A 24,483-nucleotide genomic window follows, 5' to 3' on the forward strand; every position below is an offset into this window, starting at 1 on the left:
AGTCACGAGCTGACGACCACCGTGGAAAGCACTTTTCCCAGACAGAAAAACCGTTGGTCCAAGTAGAAGAAATACCGACACGCTGTGCCGAGGAGAACATGATGGAGACGGCCAAGGAAAGCAGGCACCACCGGGCTGTAATCACCCAGGGACGAAACGAGCAAACGTCCCAATGTCTGCAACGTTATAATTTCCTCTTTATAATCACTCTATTTTTTTTTTTTTTAACCTAATTTATTTTTAGAAATAACGCAGCCTTCTGAGAACTGCTCGGAGGCTGACTGCCCGCGTGCGTGACGCTGGTGGTCTCCGTCCGTGGGGCGACAGGATCATCAGCTCCCACGCGCTCCGCCCAAAATCGGAGCCTGGTCTCACGCCCGCTTCACGCCGGGCCTTCTGGGCTGGAGGGAGCTGCCTTTCCAGGCCCGGGGCGCCTGCTTCCACCGTGTGTAGGCCGCGGACCTTGTCCCGGCCCGGGGCCCCTGGCAGAACAGCAGTGAAAGGAGGCGCTCCAGCGAGGACCCACGTCGCCCTGCGCCCGAGGGGCTGCAGCCAGCGGGGGCGTCACGAGGCCTGCGAGTTCTCAGGAGAGGTCAGCTTCTACCAGCGCCCGAAACCCCCAGAGGCCCCCCAGGTGGACCTGACCGTCAGAGGCCACCCCTGCCCACCAGAGGGCGGTAAACGGGATGGCCCTTTCCTATCGGTGAGTCTGCAGCAGCTCAATTTACATGAACACGGGACTTGTACTTCAGCAGGGGCAGGGGGAGACCTGGGGGGGTGGGGAGCGGAGGAGCCAGCGCCAACCTTAGCTCTGCCGCGTGCTTGTGCGCACGGGTGTCTACAAACAGGGGGCGGAAAGGCTCAGCCCTGGCGCCCATATACCCCGAGTAAGATCTGTCAACCCTGCGGGAGGGGAGGACTCGTTGCTAAATATCTAGGGGGAAAGTTAAGTGACTACGTGTACTCAACTGTACCCTCCTGTAAGTCAGCAGGAACTCAAAAAGAACTCAGAAAGACCTCCCACTCGGCGGGGCCGTCTGCGGCATGAAGCAGACGGCGCTTCGGGCTCCGTTCTCCGTGAACTCCGCAGCGAGGCGGCTCCCCACGCAGGGCGCCCCCTGCCGGTGGCCTCGCTCGATAGCGTGAAGCTCCCCTGCTCTTCCTGGGCACCGGCCAGAGCCTGCCTCTCCCAGGCCGCACAGCCTGCTGTGTGGAGGCAGGCTGCTGGCCGGCCCTCTGGCCCTCTGGCCCCTGGGCCTGGTGCAGGGCTGGCCCGAGGTAGGCGCTCCAGGGACACTTGTGCAGTGAGCAGCTGGGGCAAAGAGAACGAGGTAGAAAAAGAAAGCACGGAAGGAAGGTCCTGGAAACCACTGCCCGGAAAGTCACCCAGGTCTGGTCAAGGGCACAACCGGCAGCCAGCCCCGGGCCCCTTGTCTCCCCTGGAGCACCCGTCCTCTCTGCCAAGTGCCTCCAGAACCCTCTCTGTGCCCACGCCCCTCTCCACCTGTGGCACAGCTGGGGGCGGGGGCCTGACCATGTGTCTCAGGCTGGTGGTTAGTTACCCAGGCGCCTCCGAAACGCCGGCTCTGGGGTTCCTGACCACCTGCCCATGCTACTCTGCTCCCCCACGACACACGGATGTGTGTTTGTTGGCTGACGTTTTAACCTGTGTATTTCTAAAGCACAACAAACACTTTGATTCTCTTCCAACAACGGTTCTCGGCCACCGTGCAGAGCCCCAGGGGTACACAGCAGCGAGGCATCTAGGACCCCACGGGCCCACGCGTCTGTGTTCTGAATCGGCCGGATGGAACGTGCTCCGAAGGAGGCCAGGAGGAAAGGCTGGGTTCGGAGCTGCTCTCCCATCTGGACACGGGGCTCACGTTTGCAGGAGAAGCAGTGGTCAGTGGCAGGCAAGAGGGATGAAGTCCCAACGGTGCCCCGTCCAGGGTGCCTCCCGGCCTCAACCGTCCGGGCCGAAGGGCACCCGCAAACCTCGGTCACCTCGAGGGAACCAACCATCTGAATGCACCAGGCCGGCGCAGGGAACAGAAAGGAACGGAAAGCCCGCACTGACCTCGGCGGGGATGCTCGCGACGGCGGGCGCGATCCCGTTCTCGGTGCTGACATTCCCGGAGCTGTTGTTGGGCGAGCTGGGCGCGGAGCCCGGGGCGCTGCTGCAGGCCGAGTCTGTGGGGCGGAGAGACATCCGTGAGCCACGCTCCGCGCAGAGGCTCTGGGCGAGGCCGTGGCAGGTGCCCACCCGGGCCTGGGCGCCGAGGGCCTCCCGGGGACTTCTGCTTCCCACCTGCTGACCGGCACAAGTCACATCATGAAAGAGCCTGACCGCGGTCCCCGAACAGGGGCCGTGAGGCTAATTCCCTATTTTTGGTTTTGCTACTGACTTCCTGGCGAGCTCTGCACACGTACGGCTCTGTGGAGGCCCCGCCTGAGCCTTTTAAGCTGCGCACGTTACCGACTTTATTCCTCTTGAACCTCGAGATGATCCTCTACACCAAAAAGATAAGCCCTTAAATGCTCAGTAATAACCCGACAACAGGAGACTGGGAACCACAGAGGCCGAGGAACTCTGAATAGGGAGAGGTCAGATTTACCGCGCTCGCTAGCAAAGCCACGGGCCGCCGGGCTCCTTTGGAACGAAAGCCTCTCGCTTTTCCTGGGCGACATCAGACGCCCAGGGCAGGTGCCGCCCTGGTTGCTGTGACTGGTCGGGGTTCCCTGGAATCGCACACTAGTTTATCCTGCAAGTGACTTTCAAGGTACGGGTGGGTCCGCCCTGCCAATCGGGCCCAGGCTTCACGGCGACTTGCCTGAGACCGGGGAACGTGCTCACCCTGCCCCCTTCTCACCGCCACCGGAGCCGCCGTGCCACCGGTGTCTGTGGGAGCGTCTCTTCAGCTCTCTCTGCTTTCTTGTGTCGTGGGCATCGTAACAATGGCCTCACCACGGACTGTGACCTCTGGGGTCCCTGGCCGTCTCGACCGGCCGGCCGTCGGCCCGGCGACACCCGCTCGGGCTCGCCGCGGCAGCCTGGCCACGGTCAGGCCTCCCAGACAGTGACGTGAGCTCAGACCGGGTCCCTGCTGCCCCCACACCAAATCCAGGGCTTACTTCTTCACTGGGGGTCACGGCTCCTTATACGTCACGGGACTGGGAGCCGCTGAGAAGGGCCCGGGGGGAAGAACTGCTACAGTTCGTGCACAAGGCAGAGCCGCCTCCTCCAGGCCTCCTGGCCCTCGGGGGCGGTCCCCGGGGCCCCGCCTTGGACGCCATCCCTGCTGCTCCCGTCCCAGACTACACGCCGGCTTCCACTGACTTCCTGCGAACGTGTGTCCCCTGCAGGGTCACCACACAGACCCTCTCGCGCAAGCGGGTGAGAAACTGGGGCAATAAAGATACACGTCCAGCTCTTCAACCGTTTCCCACTCAACTACGCGGATTACTGCTCGCTCCGCTTGCGGGAAAGTGGTGTAAGAGACGAACACAAGTGTGTAATCGTGTTATTCGCATCAGCACAAGCGGGGCACCGTGTGGCATGGGCTGGGCGGCGGGACGGGCACACAGAAGACAGACTGCAAGGAAACACGCCCCACAGTGAGCAGCAGCGGCTCCGGCTAGATCTCTGCTCCTGCCGCACGCGCGGCTTTAACCACCGGGGAGAAGCAGCCCGGGCCCCGCCCGGCCGTGCCCCCCCCCGGGCCCCCAGCCGCCCCCCCCCCCAACACACACACCGGTGGGCCTCCTTCTGCACCGCCACGCGCCCCTGCTGCAGAACCCTCACCACCTTCCTTGAACTGCTTATTCTGCCTTCAGGATAGCCAGCTCTACCCCGGCTGCCTGGGGTCTGTGGGGCCCAGAAGCCCATCTCCTCTCGTCTCTCTGCCAGCTGCACTTATCTGCCAAGCGCCCCCCCCGGCCTTGCCCGCCCCGGACTCCTCTGCGGTAGCACTACCCGGGACCCGTCGGCTGGGGCGGGCACGGTCTGGCCTCTCAAGTCGGATCCTGAGCTCCGTGGAGGCGAGGACCCGTGCCCCCACTTTTACGTGTAACCTGGTGCGGACTCACGGTAGCATGAAACCGTCACGGGCTGACCACGTGAACACGAGAGCCGGCGCTCAGGAAGGAGCCTGCCCACGGCCCCGCCTCACCAAGTCCGTGGCCAGAAATAACTGCACGGGCTCCTCCGTCCATCAGGGCGGCCGGCCCACGCCAGGCACCCGTCAGAGGAAACACAGCTGCACTCACAGCCTCGAAGGGGACCCCCCCAGCTGGGGAGACTCCGGGACTCCGAGTGACAACGCTCTTCTCCTCAGACGAGGCCCGTCTGTCCTCGACGGACCCGGCGCGGAACCCTGCGCCGAAACACGAAGAGCTTCCGCTTTTCCCACAGATGCTCAGAGGCAGGAGCTTACGTCGGGGGTGTCTTCCTGGCTAACGGGCCCTGGAGCGCAGCGGGACAGGGCAGGAGGGCCCCAAAGAGCTCTCACCTTAACTCAGAGGCGCCGGAGCTCCGACCCGTGTGCGCGGCACTAGCCGCTTCCACACGGGGACCAGCCCCGGGGAGCCCCCCTCCTCGGGCCCTGAGAACCTACCACTGACAGGCCGCTACCTACAGCCTTGCCTCTCAAAGGAGGACCTGTGCTTGCCGCAAACACGGCTCCCTCCCGCCTCGCCCCCAAGCCACTTGTGAGCGGCGCCTCTCTCGGGGTGCTGATTTCGGGCATGTGGGTGGGCACCCACAGGAAGCGGGAGCACACACTCCGGGCTGGGGTGTGCCCTTGCAGCGGGGCGCAGCCTCAGGGTGGGGCCCACCCTCGTGAAGCGGGATGTGCCTGGGGTCGGGGTGGGCCCTCTGGAAGCGAGGTGCACCCTTGCAGTGGGGGGCGCGGCACCCGCAGGAAGGAGGCCGCCCCTCAGGCCCGGGCTCTGCCGGGGGCGTACTTCTGCGTGTCCGCCGCTAGGTGGGGGCCGAGAGCAACGCTCACCAGGAAAGTGGAAAGGAGCGGTCGCCCTCCTCTCTCCCCCTCCCACCCGTAGGACCCCTGCCCCGTGGCCCAGACAGCGTGATGGGCGGTGAGCAGCTCACAACCGTGTGATTCACCATGGACGGGGCAGGATCGGGGAACCTCAACTCAAAACTCCTGAAAACACCCGGTGCGACGTCAGACAGGACTTCCCTGACCGTACCCAGGCCGGTGGACGCCACTTTCCGTGGCTGAGGCCTGGAGCAGACAAGGGGTGCGGGGGCGTGCTTAGAGACCCCTGCCAGGGCACTGGCTGTGGCTCTTGGACGGCTGGCGCCCCGGGGACAAGGTGCCGTGCAGAGACGCAGGGCCTCGGAGGAGGTCTCGGAAAGGCTCGCAGCGGCTCGCGGAGAAGGCGGTGGCCGGGCTTCCACGACTCACGGGACGTACCTGTGACATCCAATGGACGCTTCTTTAGAGCGGTAACCACGGGCCCGTCTTTTCTGCGTAGCAGCGGGCTGCTCCGTCTTTCGGCCACCTTCTGCTTTAGCCTGGACCGCAATTTCAAATTGGGTTCAGAGGCTGCACAAAAAGGAGACGTCGTTATAGTCAGACACTCACGACGGGGACCAAGTTTATCTCACTGGCAGCTAAAAAAACCATGCACATCAGGTCAATATCCACTCAACCCTGCTGTGTTGTTGCAGGGCAGAGCGAAGGCAGCGTTCCTGAGGCCTACGCAGCATCTTTTCAGTCCCACAAGATGCACAAAGGCCGTCGGACGCCTTCGGCTCCGTTTCTTCGGACAGGGTTACCTATCTGTGCTGGTCGTTTCGGGGCGTCGGCCCACAAATGTTGTTACGGCTTCTATAGTCTCCACTTCCTCATTCACCTGCGTATCAGAAATTCCTCCCACGTCTAACCACCTGGAAACAAGCTGCTTGCTGGGGCTCCCGGCGACCTCTGCCAGTGGCCGCCATGGGGTCCTAAGGCCAACCAGCCCTCCACACCTGCGTGTAGGTGAACGAGCCCACCTCCCTCAGAGTCCACCTGAACGGGGGACACAGGTGTTTCGGCTTGGTCTGGTTTGTTAACGGCCCTGTGCTGTGCAGACCTGCAAATCTGAGCCCACAGTGGTTCCCAAGCCTCTGCACCCGGAGCCCAGACCACCCCGCGTACCAATCAAGCTGCACCTCTGGGGAAGTGGGGGGCACCCCAGTGCGAGCTGCCTGGGCAGTGCCTTACTGCACCCAGAGGTGCCCCGTCCGGACACCTGGGCAGGAATCTCCAACTCCACGAGGCCACCAGCTTTCAGGGCCAGGACAGGGGTAAGAGCACCACTGGGAGACGTTGGCGTTCTGGGGTTTTACTTGACTGCTTTCAAGTTCCTGCGACTTGTGCGTTTGCAAATTAGCTCGTTTTTACCTTTTTGTTTGTTTGTTTTTAATCAGCACCCCTGCTGTTTTTAATCTTTCTGGAACAGGAAGTTCACTGCTCTCCAGAGTGCCACGCAATGCAGTCGAATTTCCCTCTGGAATCACAACTAAGACGACTGGGTTTTAAGAAGCAGGCCACGCGTGCATCTCAGGGGCACCGTGACTCCGACCCTTGGGGAGCGTGGAGGGCGGGGCAGTGGCCTGGGGACCCCACTCCCCGAAGGAGGCCGGCTCTGTGGGCCCTGGAGGGCGGAGGGCGCGGCCGGGCACCTGAGTGCCGCCTCCCGGAGGAATCGAAGGTGTGTTTGAAGAAGCCGCCAGAATGCTCCCGATGGCCCCCCTGCTCTGGAGGGTGTGAGGCAGGGACGGGCCCTTTCCCCTTTGCGGTATCTGGGCTTAGAGCGGGTGCCCGTCCACTTGTAGGACTTCCGCGGCCAAGAGAAGTGGGAGGGGTTCACCTTCTCCACAGGCGGAGGATCCACGTTCGTTGCTTTCACACTTGTTTTGCGGGCAACGCAGACTCCTGTGTTTCACTCACTTCTGGGTTTGCGCGGGGTTTCTCGGCCTTACTTAGCGTGAGAGAAAGGCCACGACCCCATGTGGCTAACCGGCAAGAAAACAGCAGCTCTTCTAATGCCACCAAGGTCTCTGCTAGAAGGACACCAACGGTCCTCTCAACAACCTTCTGTCCGAGGAGGGGTCGGCAGCTGCCCCCGAGACTGCAGGACAGCGCGGCCCTCGGCGGGGAGCGCCTGGGGACATGGGGTGTGGGGGCGGGGGCGGCAGGGTCACCACGCTCCCGACACCTGGTCGGGCGACGGCACCGGCCGGGACCATCCTCCCCGAGGACCCCAGGTTCCCTGTGACCTGCAGCCTGTGCCGGGCAGGCCCCAAGCCCATTCCCACCGCACGCGGCTGCTGGCCCCGCTGTCCGGACCGTGGGACGGCCACACTCCCCTCACGGTGGCCCCTGAAAGGGTTCTGCTCATCTGTCTCTTTGCCGGTCTCCCCCTTGCCCGTGCTTGAACATGAAAGTCAGGCCGGTCTGAAGGACTTGCCCCGCCTCCTGGGAGCTGAGCACACTCCCCCCGCCCGCCCCTCCGCGGGCCCCCATCTCATGTGCGGTGCCCAGTGCAGAACCGAAACGAGGGACACTGTGTTCAAGATGTCAAACGTCTCATTTAAGATGAAAGCAGGGCATTAAACTGAGCGGGGTGTGCCCCGCCCGCAGCCCAGTTTAAGGCACCAGAAGGGCTCCACACACCGGTCTGGGCCCTTCCCTGTCCCTCTGGGGCGCCCGGGACCGCCTCCCCATGGAACCCCCAGGTGCAGGACCAGGGGCTGAGCAGCAGGCTGGGGACCAGGCGGGAAAGAAGGCAGTCACCTCTCAGTGTAGGTTCTGGGCCGGCCTCCCCCCCCACCTGCCCCCAGACCTTGGCCGGGCTGCAAAGGGCTCTGAGGTGCAGCAAAGGCCCTCCTGCCCTTCCTGTGCTCTGGAGAAGGCACGTTCTCCAGCAGCCACGGGCCCAGGCGTTGCGCGAGCTCGAACAAATCGTGCGGACCCCACAGAGGAGACACGGTGACCCCCACTCCAGCCGTTCCTAAGCGTATTTCCTGAGATTTGCCGAAAGCGTGTAACCCAGGCCGCTCTGCACGGCAGGCCATCGGCGAGACAGCGGACCCTGGAGACCGCACCCGCCACGTGCAGGGTTGCGCGACCCCCACAGGCCCCAACGAGCAGCTCCTGCCGGCCTCTGAGGTCCTCAGGACGCATGCCAGCTCCCAACGGGGCTGGCAGGAGGAAGGATACGCCTGGATGTGTTCCTTCAAACAGAGCCGCGGCAGACCGAGAGCCAGAGCCTGAGGGAGGTGTTTGGGAGACGTGGATCACAGCCGTGTGCTGACGAAACAGAGGACGCTGACCGGATCCACGGACACAGTGCCTGCTCTGCCAGGGGCACGTGGGGAGCCGGGAGGTTTCTCCTCAGAGGCGATCAGGTAAATGATAGGTTAAGTCAAACTAAGCTATCCTCATCTTGCCTTAAAGTTCGACCCCCTCCCCAGCACCCGCCCCTCCTTGGGCAGGAAGTGCCTTCGGCCGAGACGAAGAGCGCGCTCGACAAACCCTAACCCACACCCAGTTTATGAACGTCGCGCTCTCCCTGAGGGTCGGTCACAGCGTAAACCGCTTTCAGGGTGGGAACATTTTACTGTTTAACAGCCAGGTGGGCACAGGGGCCGTACGTGCCCATGGCGCGTGCACAGAGGAGGGTCCTTCTGGAAGCAGTCACTGGTGTGTGGGCCTGCCCCCACACCCAGCAAGGAGAGCAGGGCCTGAGCCACCGAGGATGCCCACGACGCCGTCTCGGCCGGGCACGCGGACGGAGCGTGTGCCTCCAGCTGCCCCTTCCTGAGACCCAGGACAAGGCACAGGACAGAAGTGCAAGTGTGGGAAGAAGACATCTGGAGAAAAAGGTGAGAAATTTGGAAAACGGGAGTGCAAAGGTCCGACATTGGATTGACAAAGAGCCAAGACAGGGCAGAGCGGGGAAGGTCGCTAACAAGGTGACTGAAGGGACACTGTGCTCCATCTGAAGAAGGCCTGCTGCCCAGGAGGCCTCACAGTGGCCCTCGCCAGGCAGGCCCTGCAGGGTTCTGGAGCTCCGGGCACCAGGGGTGGGCCTCGTCAGCGGTGCTGGATTCCCCAACGGTCACTCGGACGCAAGACGAAGACGCGAAAGTCCTGCAGGAAAGTGGCTTCTGCACCCGACCACGTCATCGGTCAGATGTGAGCCAGTGGGGACACCCGCCAGCATGCCAGGACTCACGTTCGCATCCGGCGCAAGCTCCTGTGCCCGTGCGAGGTGAAGGAGGGGCCGCGCAGGAGCCCCTGGGGTCCTGGGAAAGGGGCGGAGCCTCCCCAGGAGGGTGGGGGGCCGGGAGCATGTCCCCCAGGCCCCAGGGGGGCCTTTGGACCACGTGCTATGCAGGGGCTCCTCCATGTGGATTAATAACAGGCACACAGAAAACGAAGCAACTTCAGGACAAACAAGTTGTGTAAATAGAGAAATGCAGGCAGGGCCACTTCATGTTGGTGTATACTTTCTGTAAGTCACCTGTCACAGGGCAGGGAGGGGCATGTGTTCCCGTCCTGAGCCTAGTGGGGCTCTCTGATTGACGTGCATTTATCTACTTTGAAAACAACAAAGAAAAAACCCCCAAAATATAACTGGAATATAACTTTTGTAGCACATGTATCTGACGTAGGATTGGTATTAACATATCAAGAGTTCCTACAAAGTCCCAAGAAAACACCCAAAGGAAAACGGATGAGAGATCGGCCATTGGACTTCCATCCACTGAACACCTAGGAACCCTGCCCGTTGTCTAGTGTGGTTCTAGACATTGTGCCCAAGGGACGGACAAGAAAGCCCCGGCCTGGCCGGCAGGCACTCTGAGCTCTGCACAGCTCGCCGGCTACATGACACGGCCACCCAGGGCCCCACTGCAAGTAGCTCACATTCTACGAGGAAGGATGGAAAATAATCACAAAGATGCTCCAGCTTTACTAGCCGTGACGGAACCGCTCCTGGAAACGTCAAAGGAAGCAGGGTGCACTCATCCGTCGCGTGGGCCAGGACGGACACAGTAGTGCCTGCTTGACGAAATGGGGACAAACGGGCGGCAATGTGGTGTGATCCGCCCCGTCGCTCAGAGCGCGCAGCCCTTCAGGCGGGCAGCCCCGTCCTTAGGGACCCATCCCACAGAGACACCAGCACAAGCGAGCAAAGGTACCCACATTTGTTGGCCAAGTTACGCTACAAAAGAGTTGCAATTTATACCCACACGTGAGAATAACACAGAAACAGGTATCAATCTTTCTACCCCGAAATGGAATCGTGTGAACAACACATACTGCCTGAAAGATAAAAACACAGGACAAAATGCAAAGCAAGCGTTTTTCTTAACAAAAAGATGGGCCTGCGTGTTCACGGCGCACACGGACAACACTGCCACACGCAGGGATGGAAGGTCTCTGGACAGACAGATACCAAGCTAATAGCAGCAGCCTCTGGGAACTGAGCTTCAGGATGTGTGTGTGATGTGTGTTTTAATCTGTTACAGGCACACATTCTGTGATCTTTTAATAAAGAAAAGAAGCACCACACGCTGCTTGAAGGTGTCGTGTCCCCCAGCTGATTTCCGTTGGCCACCGGGAGCAGTGTGGACGTGCCACTGAACGGTGGGACGTGGCTCTCGGAGAGACCGGTCCGAGATCCCAGCTGGTGCTCTGCATATCAGAGGGCCAAGGGTGATGGTCGTCAAGGTCGAAAGGCCGGAGCACAGAACACGTGAGCCAACTTCCTTGCACAGAAGCTGCCTGGCATTTAACCACACCCACCCTCTCTCTCCTTTGGAAACACAATAAAGCCTTTTGAAGAGCTCTCTGAACACTCACACCCGGTTTTTAAAGAGCACACAGCCCCTGAGTGCCGAGGGAGGCTGCCCACCTGGCAGCTGGTGCTCGGCGGGGCCAGCACTGCCCAGGCCGCGGTGGCCTCCCACACCCTGCTCGGAGACCGCTCGGAGAGGGCGGAGGCCAGCGGCCCCAGCCCCGAGCAGGAGCTCGAGGGCCATTTATCACAGGCGACCGGCCGTAGCGCGTGGGCATCATCCCCTCCTGTCCCTGCTACCGACCCGCACAGGGGTTTCTGCGAAGCGGCTCAGAACAAGGTACCGACGGCACGCAGCGCGGGAAGCAGCCCCTTCCCGAACCGCAGAGCCAAGCGTCGTGTATGAAACGCGCCCATTCCGTGTCCTGGTAACTTCAGCCTACTCCTCACACGGACACGGAACCAAATGCCACGAACGTCATTCGGTTCGCCAGGACACGGGAAAATTCGCTGGCTTGTTGGTATGTTTCATGGCTGCGGAGGGCACAGAGAACCCACCTGGCTCTGCACAGGCCACGGAAGGCTCTGGCAGATCTCTGTAAGGCGGCAGGGACATGCTGGGCTGCGGGCTCGGAACGGGACCCTGGTGCCCAGAGGCCAGCGTGACCGTGTCAGAAGGGGCCTGAATCCATCTGCTTTGTGTTTGGGGTACAAGCCTTGCCCTTCACGTGCCTGGGCCCCCTCCCTGGCCTGGCCCCTGTGCTGAGGGGGTCCTGCTCCCCGCCCACCACAGCAGCTCGAACCCCAGCACCCTGGATGCACGAGGCAAACGCTCACCGAGTCACCGCCCTGCAGAAATCGGGGGGCAGAGCGGATGTCGCCCTGGTGCAGGCACAGGGCGCTGCTGGTCAAGCACAGGAAACTGAGTCTGGATCCCAACTCACTGCGGTGTGACTGGGCAAGGCAATCAGCCTCAGAATCCGCCCCCAGGGGTCACCGCCAGCCGTGGGGAGCCGCTCGAGGACACGCAGGCTCTCCACAGACAGGGACTGCATCCCCTGGGTGTCAGGGCACCTCAGGAGGCACCAGGGGAGCACCAAGTGACTGGGTGCGGTCCTGGGGCGATGCACCATGACCCTCATGATGCTCATGTGACAGCAGCACAGGTGCTGCTCAGCAGCACAGCCTCACAGTGTGAGGACGGGCACTGCCTGGGCGGGCGGGGGAGGGGAGCCGGTGCCGGGCCCACCTCGCCCCCTGCTGGGTGGGTGACCCAGCGGAATCATGCACTCCTGCCCGGGGCTGGACCCACCAGGCGCCACCTTCTTCCCTCTGCTCTGGAGAGCAGACCCACCCGTTATGACCCAGCCTCTGGGAAGTGAGTAAGGAAGCTGGATCTGAACCCAGCCACGGCCCCCAAGCCAGGGCGAAGTCACCCCCTGAACGCGCAGGGGCGTGGGTGAGTCGGTGCGCTCAAAGTCCCATTTTTGTAGTCTTTCCTCTTACCGACTCTTACAGAAACGCAGCTATAAATTATTTAGAATTACTGACATCGAGTGTTGGAAAGACACTTTTAGAATGATACAGGACACCTAACTACACTCTATTCCCTTAAGTGGCTTAAATGTTTCCACTGAAATCTTTATATTATTAATATTATTAATGTGCTGGTGACGCCCTTTTAAAAAATGGATCCCGCAATCAAATCTTAATTAAGTTCTTCTGGAACGCCGCGTGCTCAGCGGCACCTCCCCAACTGTGACCAGGACAGTCTTCGTTTCTCAGCGGAACAGGACCTGGGGCGGGGGTGGGGGGGTTGCTGTGGCACAAGGTCCGGGCAAGCAGGTGTTAGAGGCCCTGTTTCCAGACCCCAGAGAAGCCCAAGGCAGCACGGGAGCCAGCAGGCACAAACACTGGAGGTCACGGGGCCTGTGAGGCAAAGGTCACGGGCCACACAGCTCTGGGGAATGGCAGCGGGTCAGCAGTGGAGTTCACTGTCCCGCCTCCGGAGTCTTCCGGGACCCTGGCTATAAGAGGTCACCGCCGGGTTCTGTGTCCTGTGACAGGGGCCCGTCTCCGGGTGGTGCCGGCCTCGTTCGGCTGGGAGACAGAACCGGGGCAAACGTCCCCTGACGGGCACCCCCACTTCTGCTCAGAGTGGGGCATGTGGGCTCAGGCCAGGGAGCTGCGTGAGTGCCACCAGAGGCAGGTGACGTTCTCTGTCCTTTCCTGGGACATCAGGGGGAAGAGGCGAGGTGAGGCCCCTGGGCCAGAGGTGGGTGGCTCTGCTTGGCGGCCAGGTCCCCGGACTTCTGCTTCCGCCGTCGGGACCTTGGGGGCCACGCTCGCCAAACCCGGGGCAGGAGGAAGCTCTGCCTGCTCAGTGTATCCACGGCGGGGTAGATATGGGGGTGCAGGGCCCCATGTCACTGATGGGAAACTGAGGCCAAGGGGACCTAAGGAATCCATCAGAGGGCACACAGAGCTTCAAAGCCAGTGAAAAGATCCAACCCGAGCTGCTGGACGGGGGAGCCCACAACCTGCCCACGCACTTCGGGTGAGGGGAGCTTCCGGCGGCTCACTCTTTCCGGGCCCCGAGCACCTGGGGCAGGCCCGGTCTTGGCCCCTCTCCCGGCACGGTGCCCGCTGCTGCCCATGACCTCCTGCTCTGCGGATGTGAGTGTGGTTAAACACAGCACCAAGTTCCAGAAGGGGGCCTGGGGGGCCAGCCCGGGAGAACCGGCCACCACGCGCTTCTGGAGAGCGCGTGGGTTCTCTCTAGGCAAACCCACAACCGTTCTCAGCGGACGAGTGAGAGCCACGTACCCCAAACTGAGGAGAAGAGGACCGCAGTGGCACCTTCCTTTCGCCAAGAAAGGAAACCCTGCCCGTGCCTGCAGGGTCCTCGCCTCGGCTCGGCCAACCCCACCGAGGTGCTGGTCGGGGACTCTGGGCTCCAGCTCCAGGCCCGTGGCCTTCGTGGTGCGGTCCTTCCATCTCACACACCTGGACCGTCAGTCAAGCACTACTGAGGGGCCTCCCCACAATTTCTGGCTCTGGATTCAGGGTCTGCTCCCGCGTGCCACACCGACTCCGCCGGGGCACAGCTCTGACTACCGAGAGGCCCCGAGTCTTCTGTCTTTAGGGTGGGGCGGCGGGGGAGCCGTCCAGCCCCGTCCCCCAAAGCCTCATCACTCGCGTAAAGATGCTGATATGACTGCCTCAAAGCGTATCTGTCAAAAGTCAACCCAGATCCTCCGGGTAAAAAAGATTGGTGTTTACAAAGAAAAAGCTGTGCCACAAGGGCCTCATTTCCACCAAGCAGGGCGCCCTGGAGTTTCCCACAATGCTCTGCACCCGCGGGCTCCACGCGCTGCGTCTGTGACCAGGGTAGCCCGTGGCCACAGCCGGCCCTCACCTCTCGAGGCAAAGCCTCTGGAAGGCACTCCTCTGGCCTTTGCCCTTCCGGCCACCCTCATGCCCCAGCCACAGCCGCTCTGATCTTTCTTAAAAGCCACTGCCCGCTGAAACCATCACCGCTGGACAGAGTCCAAGAGAGCCTGAGTCTGAATGCCCTTCTTTGCTGGAGACAGAGCCGCACACACCCTGAGGCGTCGTGCTGACATGTCCTCGCGGGACACAATGAGGTCCTTTCTTGAATACATTTGCTCCTACCCTGGGGCCCCCGGCCGCCCCTGCTGCCCAGGCCCTGCCTAGAGCCGGCGCTGAGGGCCGAACACTGGCTGCCTTGCTCCGGCAGGACCCTGGGCCCGTGGGCGGGAGCTGCCGTGTCCCGGGCCCACCAGGGGATGCTCCGAGCTGTGACAAAGTGCAGCACGCCATGAGCTAGGCTCTTGTTCACGAATGAGCTTGAGTGTTAAAGGGCAGCTGTACTTACGTGAGGTTCGCTGCTTTTGGTATGAACCGTCAGGAAGCGCTTAAGGATTATTTTAACACGATGCTCTAATAATAATTTCAAAAAACCCCAAATACTTAAAAATGAGCTGGGATTCCCTCTGAGTGCGCATCCCAGCCTGGCTCAGCGTCTGGGGATGTGGGAGGGGCCGGCTGGGAGCCCCGCCCTCAGGCAGCAGCAGACCCGGGCACTGACCTGTTTTTCTGAGCGGGAAATCGTCTTTGGTGTCGTACATTCCCAGGACCGGGTGGTTGTAGGAGGCCGACACCCCGCTCTGGGGCGGGGAGCTCTGGTCGAGGGAGCTGTGCTGTGTTTTCCTGGAGAGAAGAGGCAGAGACAGACGGCCGAGTTAGCCAGGGTGTCACATCAGCCCCGGATCAGCTGTGGCCGCGCATGGAGACCGGCCTCCTGGCGGGGGCCAGACCAAACTCGGGAACCCAGGCCGAGCACGACCTCCGCTGCCGGACCCTGGTGCAGGAGGGGCGAGGGCCCGTGCAACCCCCCACTGTCATCCTGTTCCCGCCTGGGGGCTCCCTGCACTGACTGCTCTCTGGCCACCCACCGGCTCACCGCCAGACGCACAGGGCCTGTCCTTGGGGCAGACGGGTCGGGGGAGGGGGGGGTTGCATGTGCACAGAACCAAAGGCGGTCAGAGGTGACTGAGATCTGGGGGTGTGTCTGGAGCTGGTGATGATGAGGTCTGGGGTCCCCAAAGGGACGTCCTTTCAGCAGAAAACACCGTCATTTGCACCTCGAGAGGAACCAAAGCCACCCAGTCGGCCCCCTTCTCTGAGGACGACGGGTCTGGACTAGGGCACCCTGTGCCTGGAAGCTGGTCTGTGCAGTTTCCTGCCCCTAGCGACCAGCCAGGCATGACTCAATCCTCAACACGGGGAGACAGGGTCGGGCTCCGGGAGGAGGTGCAGGGGGGCGGGAGCGGGGGTCGGGGCTGCGGAAGCGGTGCCACTGGCCCTTGGCCAGACCATCGGCCAACTGGCCTCGGTGGGACGGCCGGCTGGGCCCTGCTGGAAGCATCCACGCAAGGCGTGATGAATCCCGTTGCGTCTTTCAACTGCGTGATCTACTTAATGACCTGAAACGATTTGCCAACTTACTTTACTTGGCATTTGGTAGCCTGTTTATTTGGATCCACAGCACCGCGTACGCACACACCTGGCGTTGTCTGAATGGAGACTGTGGGCTCTTAAATGCCTACAGGTGGATGTTTAAATATCTGAGCGCAGACTGGTGCTGCTCACGGAGAATGTGCCGCTCGCAGAGACCCGCCCTGTGAGCGTGGCCCTGACACGTGGGCCGTGGGGCCCGGCCGGGCTACGTGGCAGCAAAGTGCTCAGAGAGCCCCGGACACGGCCCGCCGGGCGCCTGCCAGCAGCAGCGAGAGCGCGGCTCCTTCCTCAGGACGCGCTCGCGTTCCCGGGACAGGTGCACCCACACACCGGTACCGCGCGGGGGGTCGCCGCCTCGGGTGGGAAGGCTTCCCCTCGGGGGCCGTTCTCTCAGGGTCTCCCGAAAGGTCTGAGGGCAGCACTGTCTCTCTACGGATTCACATCCCCAGAGGGGATCCCCTCGGTCAGCTCCAAGTCGCTCAGGGCCAAGCCACGACGTGGGAAAGAACTCGCCTTTTCCTCCGTGAGAAACACGGGAGGACCTGTGTGTGCGTGAGGGGACGGGAGAGCGAAGTAATAGTTACTGACGGGGTATCGCATCGGTGGACGTTACTACAAATAATATCTGGTGTCGCTAGAGACTTCAATTGTAGATCGTTTCCGATGCGGCCAGAAGCTGGAAACGCTACGCTTCAGACCTGGCAGGTTTTCTCTTCCGGTTTGCTGTCTCGAGACGCTGTCAGCATTAAACCTCCTGACCCCCGGTCCAGCCTTCGGAGGAGCCTCGACAGGAGGGTCCGGGCGCAGGCTGCCCCAGTGCCACCGCTGGTGCTGCCCCGTCTCGGGCCGGAGACTTCGAGGGAGTGACTCCCGGCAGCACAGCTCAGCTCCTGGCGCCTGTGGCCCTGGGGTGCCCGCCGCACAGGCCCCCGGGGCCCCTCCAGGGCAAACCACCCACCCCCCCCGTCACACCCTCCTGGGGACCGGGCACATGTGGTCGCTCTAGGCCCGGGTCCAGTCCCTGGCCGCACGGGCACGGCACGCCGATGCGCTCTCACATTTGTGTAATTGTTGTGGGTGGAGCGAAGCTAGGGTCAAAGTTCAGTTCCTTCTCCAGGAAGACCCAGTTTTCACCCTCACAACAGCAAGTGAACATGACAGTCACTCCACGATGTCGGCCTCGGGGTGACAAAGCAAGACAGAGGCCAAGTTCCGTGCAAACAGCGCTGTCCCCTGGCTGACTTCCCTGAGACCACGTTCTTCCGCACTCCAGCCTGTGTGCCCCAAATCCCTCCGAGGGACCTGAACCCAGAGCAAGCAAGCTTCGTCCAGTCGGGGCCCTACCTCGGGGAGCCCTGCTCAGGGAGCGGTCCCTGTCAACCCCTTCTGGGACCCTCACCTGCCCTCAACCCTGCGGCCCTTCCCTCAACTCCAAGCTCCCTCCTCAGTGCTCTGTTTCTGTTCCTGCCGGGACCGCCCCCTTCCCTGCAGCCTCCATGACGGGAGGTGACGTGCTCTCCCAGCCCACAGGCTCTGTCCTGTCACGTATGAACCCGTCACCGCAGCCTCCGCTCCTGCCAGTGGTCTCCCCACCCCAGGATCCCCCCGACTCACAGGGGAGCCTGGCACCGGCCACCCCAATCTTCCGCCGCGACCGCGGCCACCATCCGAGCACTCGGACGCGGTCAACCCACGATTCCTGCTTGCCACCACGTGACCTCCTCCAGGCTCACAGTCTTCTGGCCCCTCACCAGCCTTACCTCCCAGACCTGGTGCTTCCCCGCCCGCCGACCACTGCAGCCCCGCTATCTGAGCCTCCCTCCCGCCAGCAGGCCCAAGAGCCCCTGCCCTCTTGCCGCCTCCACAGGCCTGTGGTCCCGGGTTCCCCCAGCGCCTCCTGGTCTGAGGCCCCCGCCCCCGCTCCCTTCCTGCCATCTTCAGCGCAAACCCCGCGGACACCGTCTCACCCGCTCCCCAAACCGCCTTCCGTGGGGCATCAGCCCATAGCCCCCAACCCCAGGGGAGGATGGAGCTTTCCCACAACAAGCACCCCAGCCAGACGTGGGCCCCCGGGGGCCGCTACAAGCGTTCTAAGAAATCCTCCACGTGGTGGCTCTGGGGCTCACGGTGTCACCCGTGGCTCTTCGGGGACGCTGTTGCCTTTGCTCGTCCGTGTGAGTCGTGTCCCCGGCTGAGCAGCGTGCACGCCAGCAGCATGCTTCGATGAGTGCAGCTTAAGGGACCGAGCAGCGAGCGATGGCTGCACACAGAACGAGGGCACCATCTCTGCCTCGGAATCAAAGTACTTTCTGACTGGTCACTGGTGTCACCTGCCAGGTCCTCGGGATCATCTCAGCGGAATGTGGTGGGGTTTTTATTTAGCCCACACAGTTGTCCGCTGGGAGCTTGAGAATAATACATTTTCCCCCAATGAAACAGAAGGTAATCATATTTTGATTTATGAAAACCACCTTTTGGATTTTGTGAGAGATGAAATCAGCCCTGAAAACGGGAGAAAACTAGATTTCAAAGCAAAAAGCCGCAAAGCACCCTTGATCATTGCTTAAGGCCACATAAACCCGCTCCTCCGCTCCAGACGTGGCCTGTGCCGGGGCCAGCTCCCATGTGACGGGCTGGTGCTCAGGGGACATCCCTCTGCGTGCGGGCGTTGTCGCGGACTTTCCTGCCGCGGTGCGCCAGCCTCTCCGGCTGTTAGCACGAACGAGGCTCTCTTGTGGCCTCTCTCAACCACGTGGGCTCTGTGAAAGGGCTCCTCACGTGAACATGAAAAACAGCACAGATGCTACGGACCTGCCTAGCAGTCAGTGAAACACCGGGTAGAAATCCAGCGGGTGCACACGGACAAGTTAGACCGCGGTGCCAGTGAGGTGGCTCCTTTTGTGGCCAAAATACACGGGAGAAGAGTAACGGCCAGGCACCAGCCTCTGTCATGCAGAGACCGGCCCCACTCTGTCTGGGTGACCGTCCTGGCATTTGCCGCTGGACTGCGCCAGCTGTCGCAAGCCCGCTCCCTGCTTGGCGAGTCTCTGCCCACAGCCTCCCCCGCCTCTCAGGGTGAAGACCCGGTACCGCGCCGGCCTACGGGTGATGCCCGGCCACTGGGGCCCCAGACAGCAGGCCCGGGCGCCCGCACCCCTGCACTTACCCGTACCAGTAGCGCGGGTCGCTGGAGATGCAGTGGTTCAGGTTCCGGTGGGCCAGCGCCTTCTTTTTATTGAGGACAAACTCCTGAAGCTTCATCTTCACTTCTGTGCTGGCCACGGCACCTGGCGCGGGAGAAAGCACGGACAGGTGACCGGGGGTGGCGGCCCAGCGGCGCGGATGCGCAGCTCTGTGCTGGGGAGGGAGCAGCGGCTCGGAGCCCGGCCTGTGAGCCGAAATCGACCCGAAATTGGGACGCTGCTGGTGCCAGGAAGGCTTCTCAGAGGAAGGGGAAGGACAGGAGAAGGGTTAAGAAGGGCTCTTCCTCCCACGAACATTTCGCAGAACCGCGCCCCATCGACCACGGAGAAGTAACCAGCAGACGGATTCACTGTCACCTAACACGGATCGGCCGCCGGGGGCACTTTCGGACCCTCACGTGAAAGCATGTGGCGAACGGGCGCGGGCAGCACGCGGCTCCGTCCCCGCTACGGCACACGTGGCCGAGCCCCGGAGGTTGTGTGCACGCACCGCCACCAGCAGACGGGAGCAGGTGCGCCGTGACGCGCGTGTCCGCGGCGGCCTCGCGCCCGAGGGAAGGCGGCTTTCTGCTCCTGGGCCGCTTCCCCGGGGCCCGTGTGGGCAGCCTGCATGCGGGCAGCGCCTGCGCCTCGCGGGGTTCTCGGGGGCTGGCTGTTCACAGCCCCGGGGACCGAAAGCTGCAGATGGGAGAGACAGACGTGCGCACACAGATCCAAGTCCAGAGCCACCACCCTGACGCAAGACCTGCCCCGTCCGATCCGTTCTCAGCGCCCCGTGCGGCACCGCCTGCCTTCCCCTTGCAAGTGGCGTCAATGCTTCCCGTTATTGTCGAGAATCCCAGCGGTGCTTTTTTTTAATAGTAATGTTTATTTACTCATTTACTTGAGGGGGGAAGAGAGGGAGGGGGAGTGGGCAGAGGGAGAGAGCGAATTTTAAGCAGCCTCCACGCTCGGCCCGGAGCCGACCCGGGGCTCCATCTGAGACGCCGTGAGGTCTTGACCCGAGCTGACATCAAGACCCAGACGCTTAACCTACCGAACCGCCCAGGAGCCCCTCAAAGCACCTTCTAGTTGCTTCCCAAAATGCCTCCGTACACTGACCACCACGAGCCAACCGTGGCCATGCACCAGAGGCAGGCACCTTGTACCTTCGGGAACACTCGGGATCACCACGTGACCCTGGTCTGCATCAGTACTTGGGATCACCACGTGGCCCAGTCTCTCTGCCAGTACTCAGGACCACCATGTGACCCTGTCTCTTCTATTAGTACTCGGGGTCACCATCTGACCATGCCCTTATCAGTATTCAGGATCACCACGTGACCCCATCTCTCTCAGTACTTGGGATCACCACACGACTTACAGGTGTGCACGCACGCGCATGTGCCTCCAGTTCCTGGCACCGAGCTCCTAAAACCCTTGTAAACTCCTAAGTGGTAAGAACACTAGGGCCATCTCTTGTTCTGATGCAGTGACCCTGGCTGGACTCTCGGAAGGCTCCTGGAGGGGCTGGTCACCAAAAGACCAAGCCGTGATTAGAAGCTTGGAATCCTCAGCCCCGTTGGATTGGGCGGAGAGGGGCTGGAAACAGAGTTAATAATTGCTCACCAGGAAGCCTCCATACAAAGTCCCAGTATGGGGTGCAGAGGGTGTCCACACTGGGAAGCACATGCACGTACTGAGAGGGCGACGCGCCCCAGCTCCACGGGGACAGAGACTCCCACGCCCGCGACCTGCCCGTACCTCGTCCTACGCGCTGCTTCTCCTGGCTGCTCATCTCTGTCCTCTGCCACGTCCTCTACTAAACCGAGGAGTGTCAGGAGCCTCCCCCTGGGTGCTGTGAGCCGGCCGGCAAGTTCAACAAGCAAGGAGGGGGCTGTGGGAACCTCTGAGGACCTACAGCGGCTGGTCAGACGCTCGCGTGACAGTCTGGATCGGCAACCGGCGTCTGCCGGGGGGACTTGTGGGACCGAGCCCTCAGCTGAGCAGTGTCCAAACAGAAGGGCTGCAGGACAGCCGGGGGTAACGGAGCGCTGCGTCGTGGGCAATCCCAGCAGCGTCGCGTTCCGGGTCCGCATGGGTCTACGTAAAGGGCAAACGCAGGAGGAAAGAACTGGGTTCCTCCCAACAGAGGAGGGAAATACTGGTTGTTTCCCAAATTTGATATTCAAACGCTTGTTTGCACGTAATCTGCTCTGGTTTCCCCATTTCCCGGAAGCTTTGAAATTGATCTTCCTTTCGCTGGTTTGGTAAATAATAAGTTTTATTTTATCCTTGTTTCCCCGGTGTTGGGCTTTCATTCATTTATGTGCTTGCTGTTGCAATGTGTTCACGGTTCTTTCTGATGCGTGTGAAATGGATTTTGGTGTATGTGACTCTCTAGGTATTTTGACAGGTTGCTCGTGAATTGTTAGCATCATCAGAGAAACCATCTTTCTTCCCACTGTTATCATCCGCACACTGAATTCTGTCCAGCTGTACGTATGTCTGCCGTGTTCCAGGGCAGCGTCCCCCGCAGTTAGGTCACAGTGGGCCTTGCGTGTGTCGTGGATGACAGTCAGACAGCACAGACCCCTGGGAACAGGGTCTGAATTAGATCATCCAGGGAAACACAGGTTCACCAAACCGACCCCAAACCACCTTCAGAAGCTCCCGTCACGACACACGGACTTGTGTCTTGGGCCTTCCCAGGCTCTGGGGACATGTCCCCAGGGGCACGTGAGAAGAAAAGCCTGCCAGAGCCCTCTACGTGCCGGGTGCCAGCCAGCGGGCACGGTGTCCCGGCGACACTCGTGAGGAGGGCACGGGGGACGACTAACGCTAACAGGCCGGGCCGTGGGGGGTGACCAAAGGCACAAAGTCACACCTGCTTCCGGGCAGCGCGGCTCAGTCCCCCAAAACGTAGCCAGTGCCAGAGGGAACACAGATTCTGAACGTGCAGAGCCCATGTTTCCTGTCTGCAAGTGGACGTGTCAGAAGATCGCACGTGCAGACACAGAGACCTGCCTACAACGTGCCCGGGCATGCAGTCACGTGGCGTTCATGACAGCGCAGGGGCACCAGGAGGGTGGCAGAACATACGCCAAGGGCTAACCGTGACCGTACACGGCGGGCCTGGCAACCAGGAGTGAGACGAAGGACAGGGGACGCAGAGGGTCGCTGACGAAGGGGAAACGCGAATTGGCCAATAAATGTGCGAGATACGCGCAACCTGCGGAGATGAAAGAAACCACAGTGAAACGAGGAGTTTGGTTGTTCCCTCTCGGGCTGCTGGCCGCGCAGGGAGGATCAGACTTCCTGCTGAGGAGGAGCGGGAGGAGGGGGAGCAGGAAGACCCGGACGGAGGAAGAGCAGATGGCCTCCTGGTCCTGCAAAACTGCTTCCGGAAGAGCGGACCACGCAAAATAGCAGACAAGCAGCGGACACTCTTGGTGGGCCAGGCAAGGCTGTTCCCGAAAGTTTCCCAGCAAACCCAAACTGTGCGTTAGCTCACCGGATCTTCCCCAGAACCACCGGCCCGGTGGCTCCACTTGCCCTCCACGGGGTGGGGGGATGCTTATGACTCCCCTGAGGGCCCTCTGGGGACAAGCTGGCCCCGAGGACCAGGTTTAGGCGGCCTCTGACTCTCCCTGCTTCGGCCACAGCCCTGGCTGATGTCTCGGGCTCCAGAACTCAAAGGAGGGCAAAGAACAAACGCCCCACCGCGGCAGGGAGTGCACGCGACAAATCCCAGCGACAGGCAAGCACGGCGGGACGTGGCGAAGGAGAGCGGCCCCTCCTGGAGGAGACCCTGGCCCTGTTGCTGGCCAGGGCTGTGGCACCTGCCAGCCACCGGCAGGGCCTTGTGCCCTGAGCTGCCTGCTGTGTCCTCACGGCAGGACATACGTCTGCGGGACTGACATGGGGTCCCTCGGCCAGCTCGGGCCGGGACAGGGCACCTTACCAGGCTCTTGTGGAACCAAATCAGGACCAGCCACCTCCCTGAGCTCAGGAAGGTTCCGACATAAATACACCACACGAATGCCGCAGCACCTCCTGGGCACGTCGGGCCGAGTCCACCTTCCAAGAGGGGGCAGACGGTGACCTGGTCAGAAGGGTGGACCCTCCCTGGCCCTTCCCAGGCCACCTGTGGCTGGAGGCTGACGCACCGGGCCCTTCCTCACAGGGGAGGTGGGCACGACTCACACCCATACACACGCGGGACCCACGGCAGACGCCGGGCCACAGGTGTGTGACGCTGGGCCACAGAGGGACCGTCTTCTCTTCTTGGCACTTTACGTGAAGGCGATTCCAAATGGAGCTGTCATCCTTCCAGTCATTGACCCATCTCTCAACAGATTCTGCCACCTTGACTTCTTATCTGCAGGTTGTTTGTCCTGGTCACGTATGTTGAAATCTTTGCATTCTAACTGTGTCCTCAATTCCAATCCAACATGCATCGCAAAACGCTTCTTTTGACACTTATAAAATACTTGAGTAAAATTTTTTTCTTCTCTCTTTTTTTAATTTTAATTTCAATTTTAGTTTACGTAGTGTCATGTTAGTTTCATGTGTACAATATAGCGATTCCACACTTCCATACGTTACTCTGTGCTCCTCCGGCTTCCTCTTCATTTACTTACTTATCTATCTATTTAGATTGAGAGAGAGAGAGAGACAGAGAGAGACAGAGTGAGTGAGCACAGGTAGGGAGAGGGGCAGAGGAAGAGAGAATCTTAAGAGAGAATCTTAATCCAACCTCAGTGCAGAGCCGGATGCGGAGCTCGATCCCACAACCCTGGGATCACGATTTGAGCCGAAGTCAAGAGTCCGGTGCTCGACTGACTGAGCCACCCAGGCGCCCCTAGATTCGTCCACTTTAAACCAAAATTATAGAGTCAATAAAACACATTCGATAAACAAATACCAAATGTCTTTCATTTTTACTTAAAAAAAATGTATTCCCTTGGTTATCACGCATCCATCTGACAGGGTTTCCAGAGACGTAATTATGCGCCAGGGTCTGATCCGGCCATGGGGATAAAGATGTAAATAAAATACAAGAGATGAAGTCCCCTCCTCACAGGGAAGGGGATCTAAGGACCAGGCACCCGTGGGCGCAGGCAGAGGAGAAGGTGCCTCTGGACACGGCCCGTCGCAGGTCTTCCATGTGGCCTCTGCCCGGGATTGGCTCCTTCTTCTCACGCCCCGCTGGGCTCTGAGGAAGCTCCCCTTTGCACGTGGGACCAGGCGCTGGGTCTTTTAACTCCAGCCTCTTCAGCCACTCTTTTTTTTTTCCTTTTTAAAATAAAGTGAATGACTTTGCCTCAAACGATGGCACGTTTTCCCCACCCGGGCTGTGCTTGTAAATAACAGCGAAAAGCGTAGCTGTATTCGTCCCAGAGAACAAAGACTTGCCTTCGATTGATTCTCCCTTTGAATT

The 24,483-nt window shown here is 61.1% G+C and overlaps 1 protein-coding gene across 9 annotated transcripts in view; it reads right to left on the reverse strand.

Annotated features, from left to right (window-relative positions):
* Window positions 1-24,483, reverse strand: part of HDAC4 (histone deacetylase 4) — a 288,003-nt gene that overhangs the window by 62,979 nt on the left and 200,541 nt on the right. For all 9 annotated transcript variants that reach the window (XM_086720110.1, XM_086720109.1, XM_086720108.1 and 6 more), the window contains 4 exons: window positions 19,025-19,145; window positions 14,927-15,048; window positions 5,436-5,567; window positions 2,078-2,190 (listed from right to left, as the gene is read on the reverse strand). In XM_086720110.1, coding sequence (XP_086576236.1) covers window positions 2,078-2,190; window positions 5,436-5,567; window positions 14,927-15,048; window positions 19,025-19,145 — 488 coding nt within the window. The remainder of the gene's footprint in view (window positions 1-2,077; window positions 2,191-5,435; window positions 5,568-14,926; window positions 15,049-19,024; window positions 19,146-24,483) is intronic.

This window comes from Puma concolor, chromosome C1 (genome assembly GCF_028749965.1).
Source record: "Puma concolor isolate L17-30 chromosome C1, mPumCon1.1.hap2, whole genome shotgun sequence".
In the NCBI taxonomy this organism is placed as follows: Eukaryota; Metazoa; Chordata; class Mammalia; order Carnivora; family Felidae; genus Puma; species Puma concolor.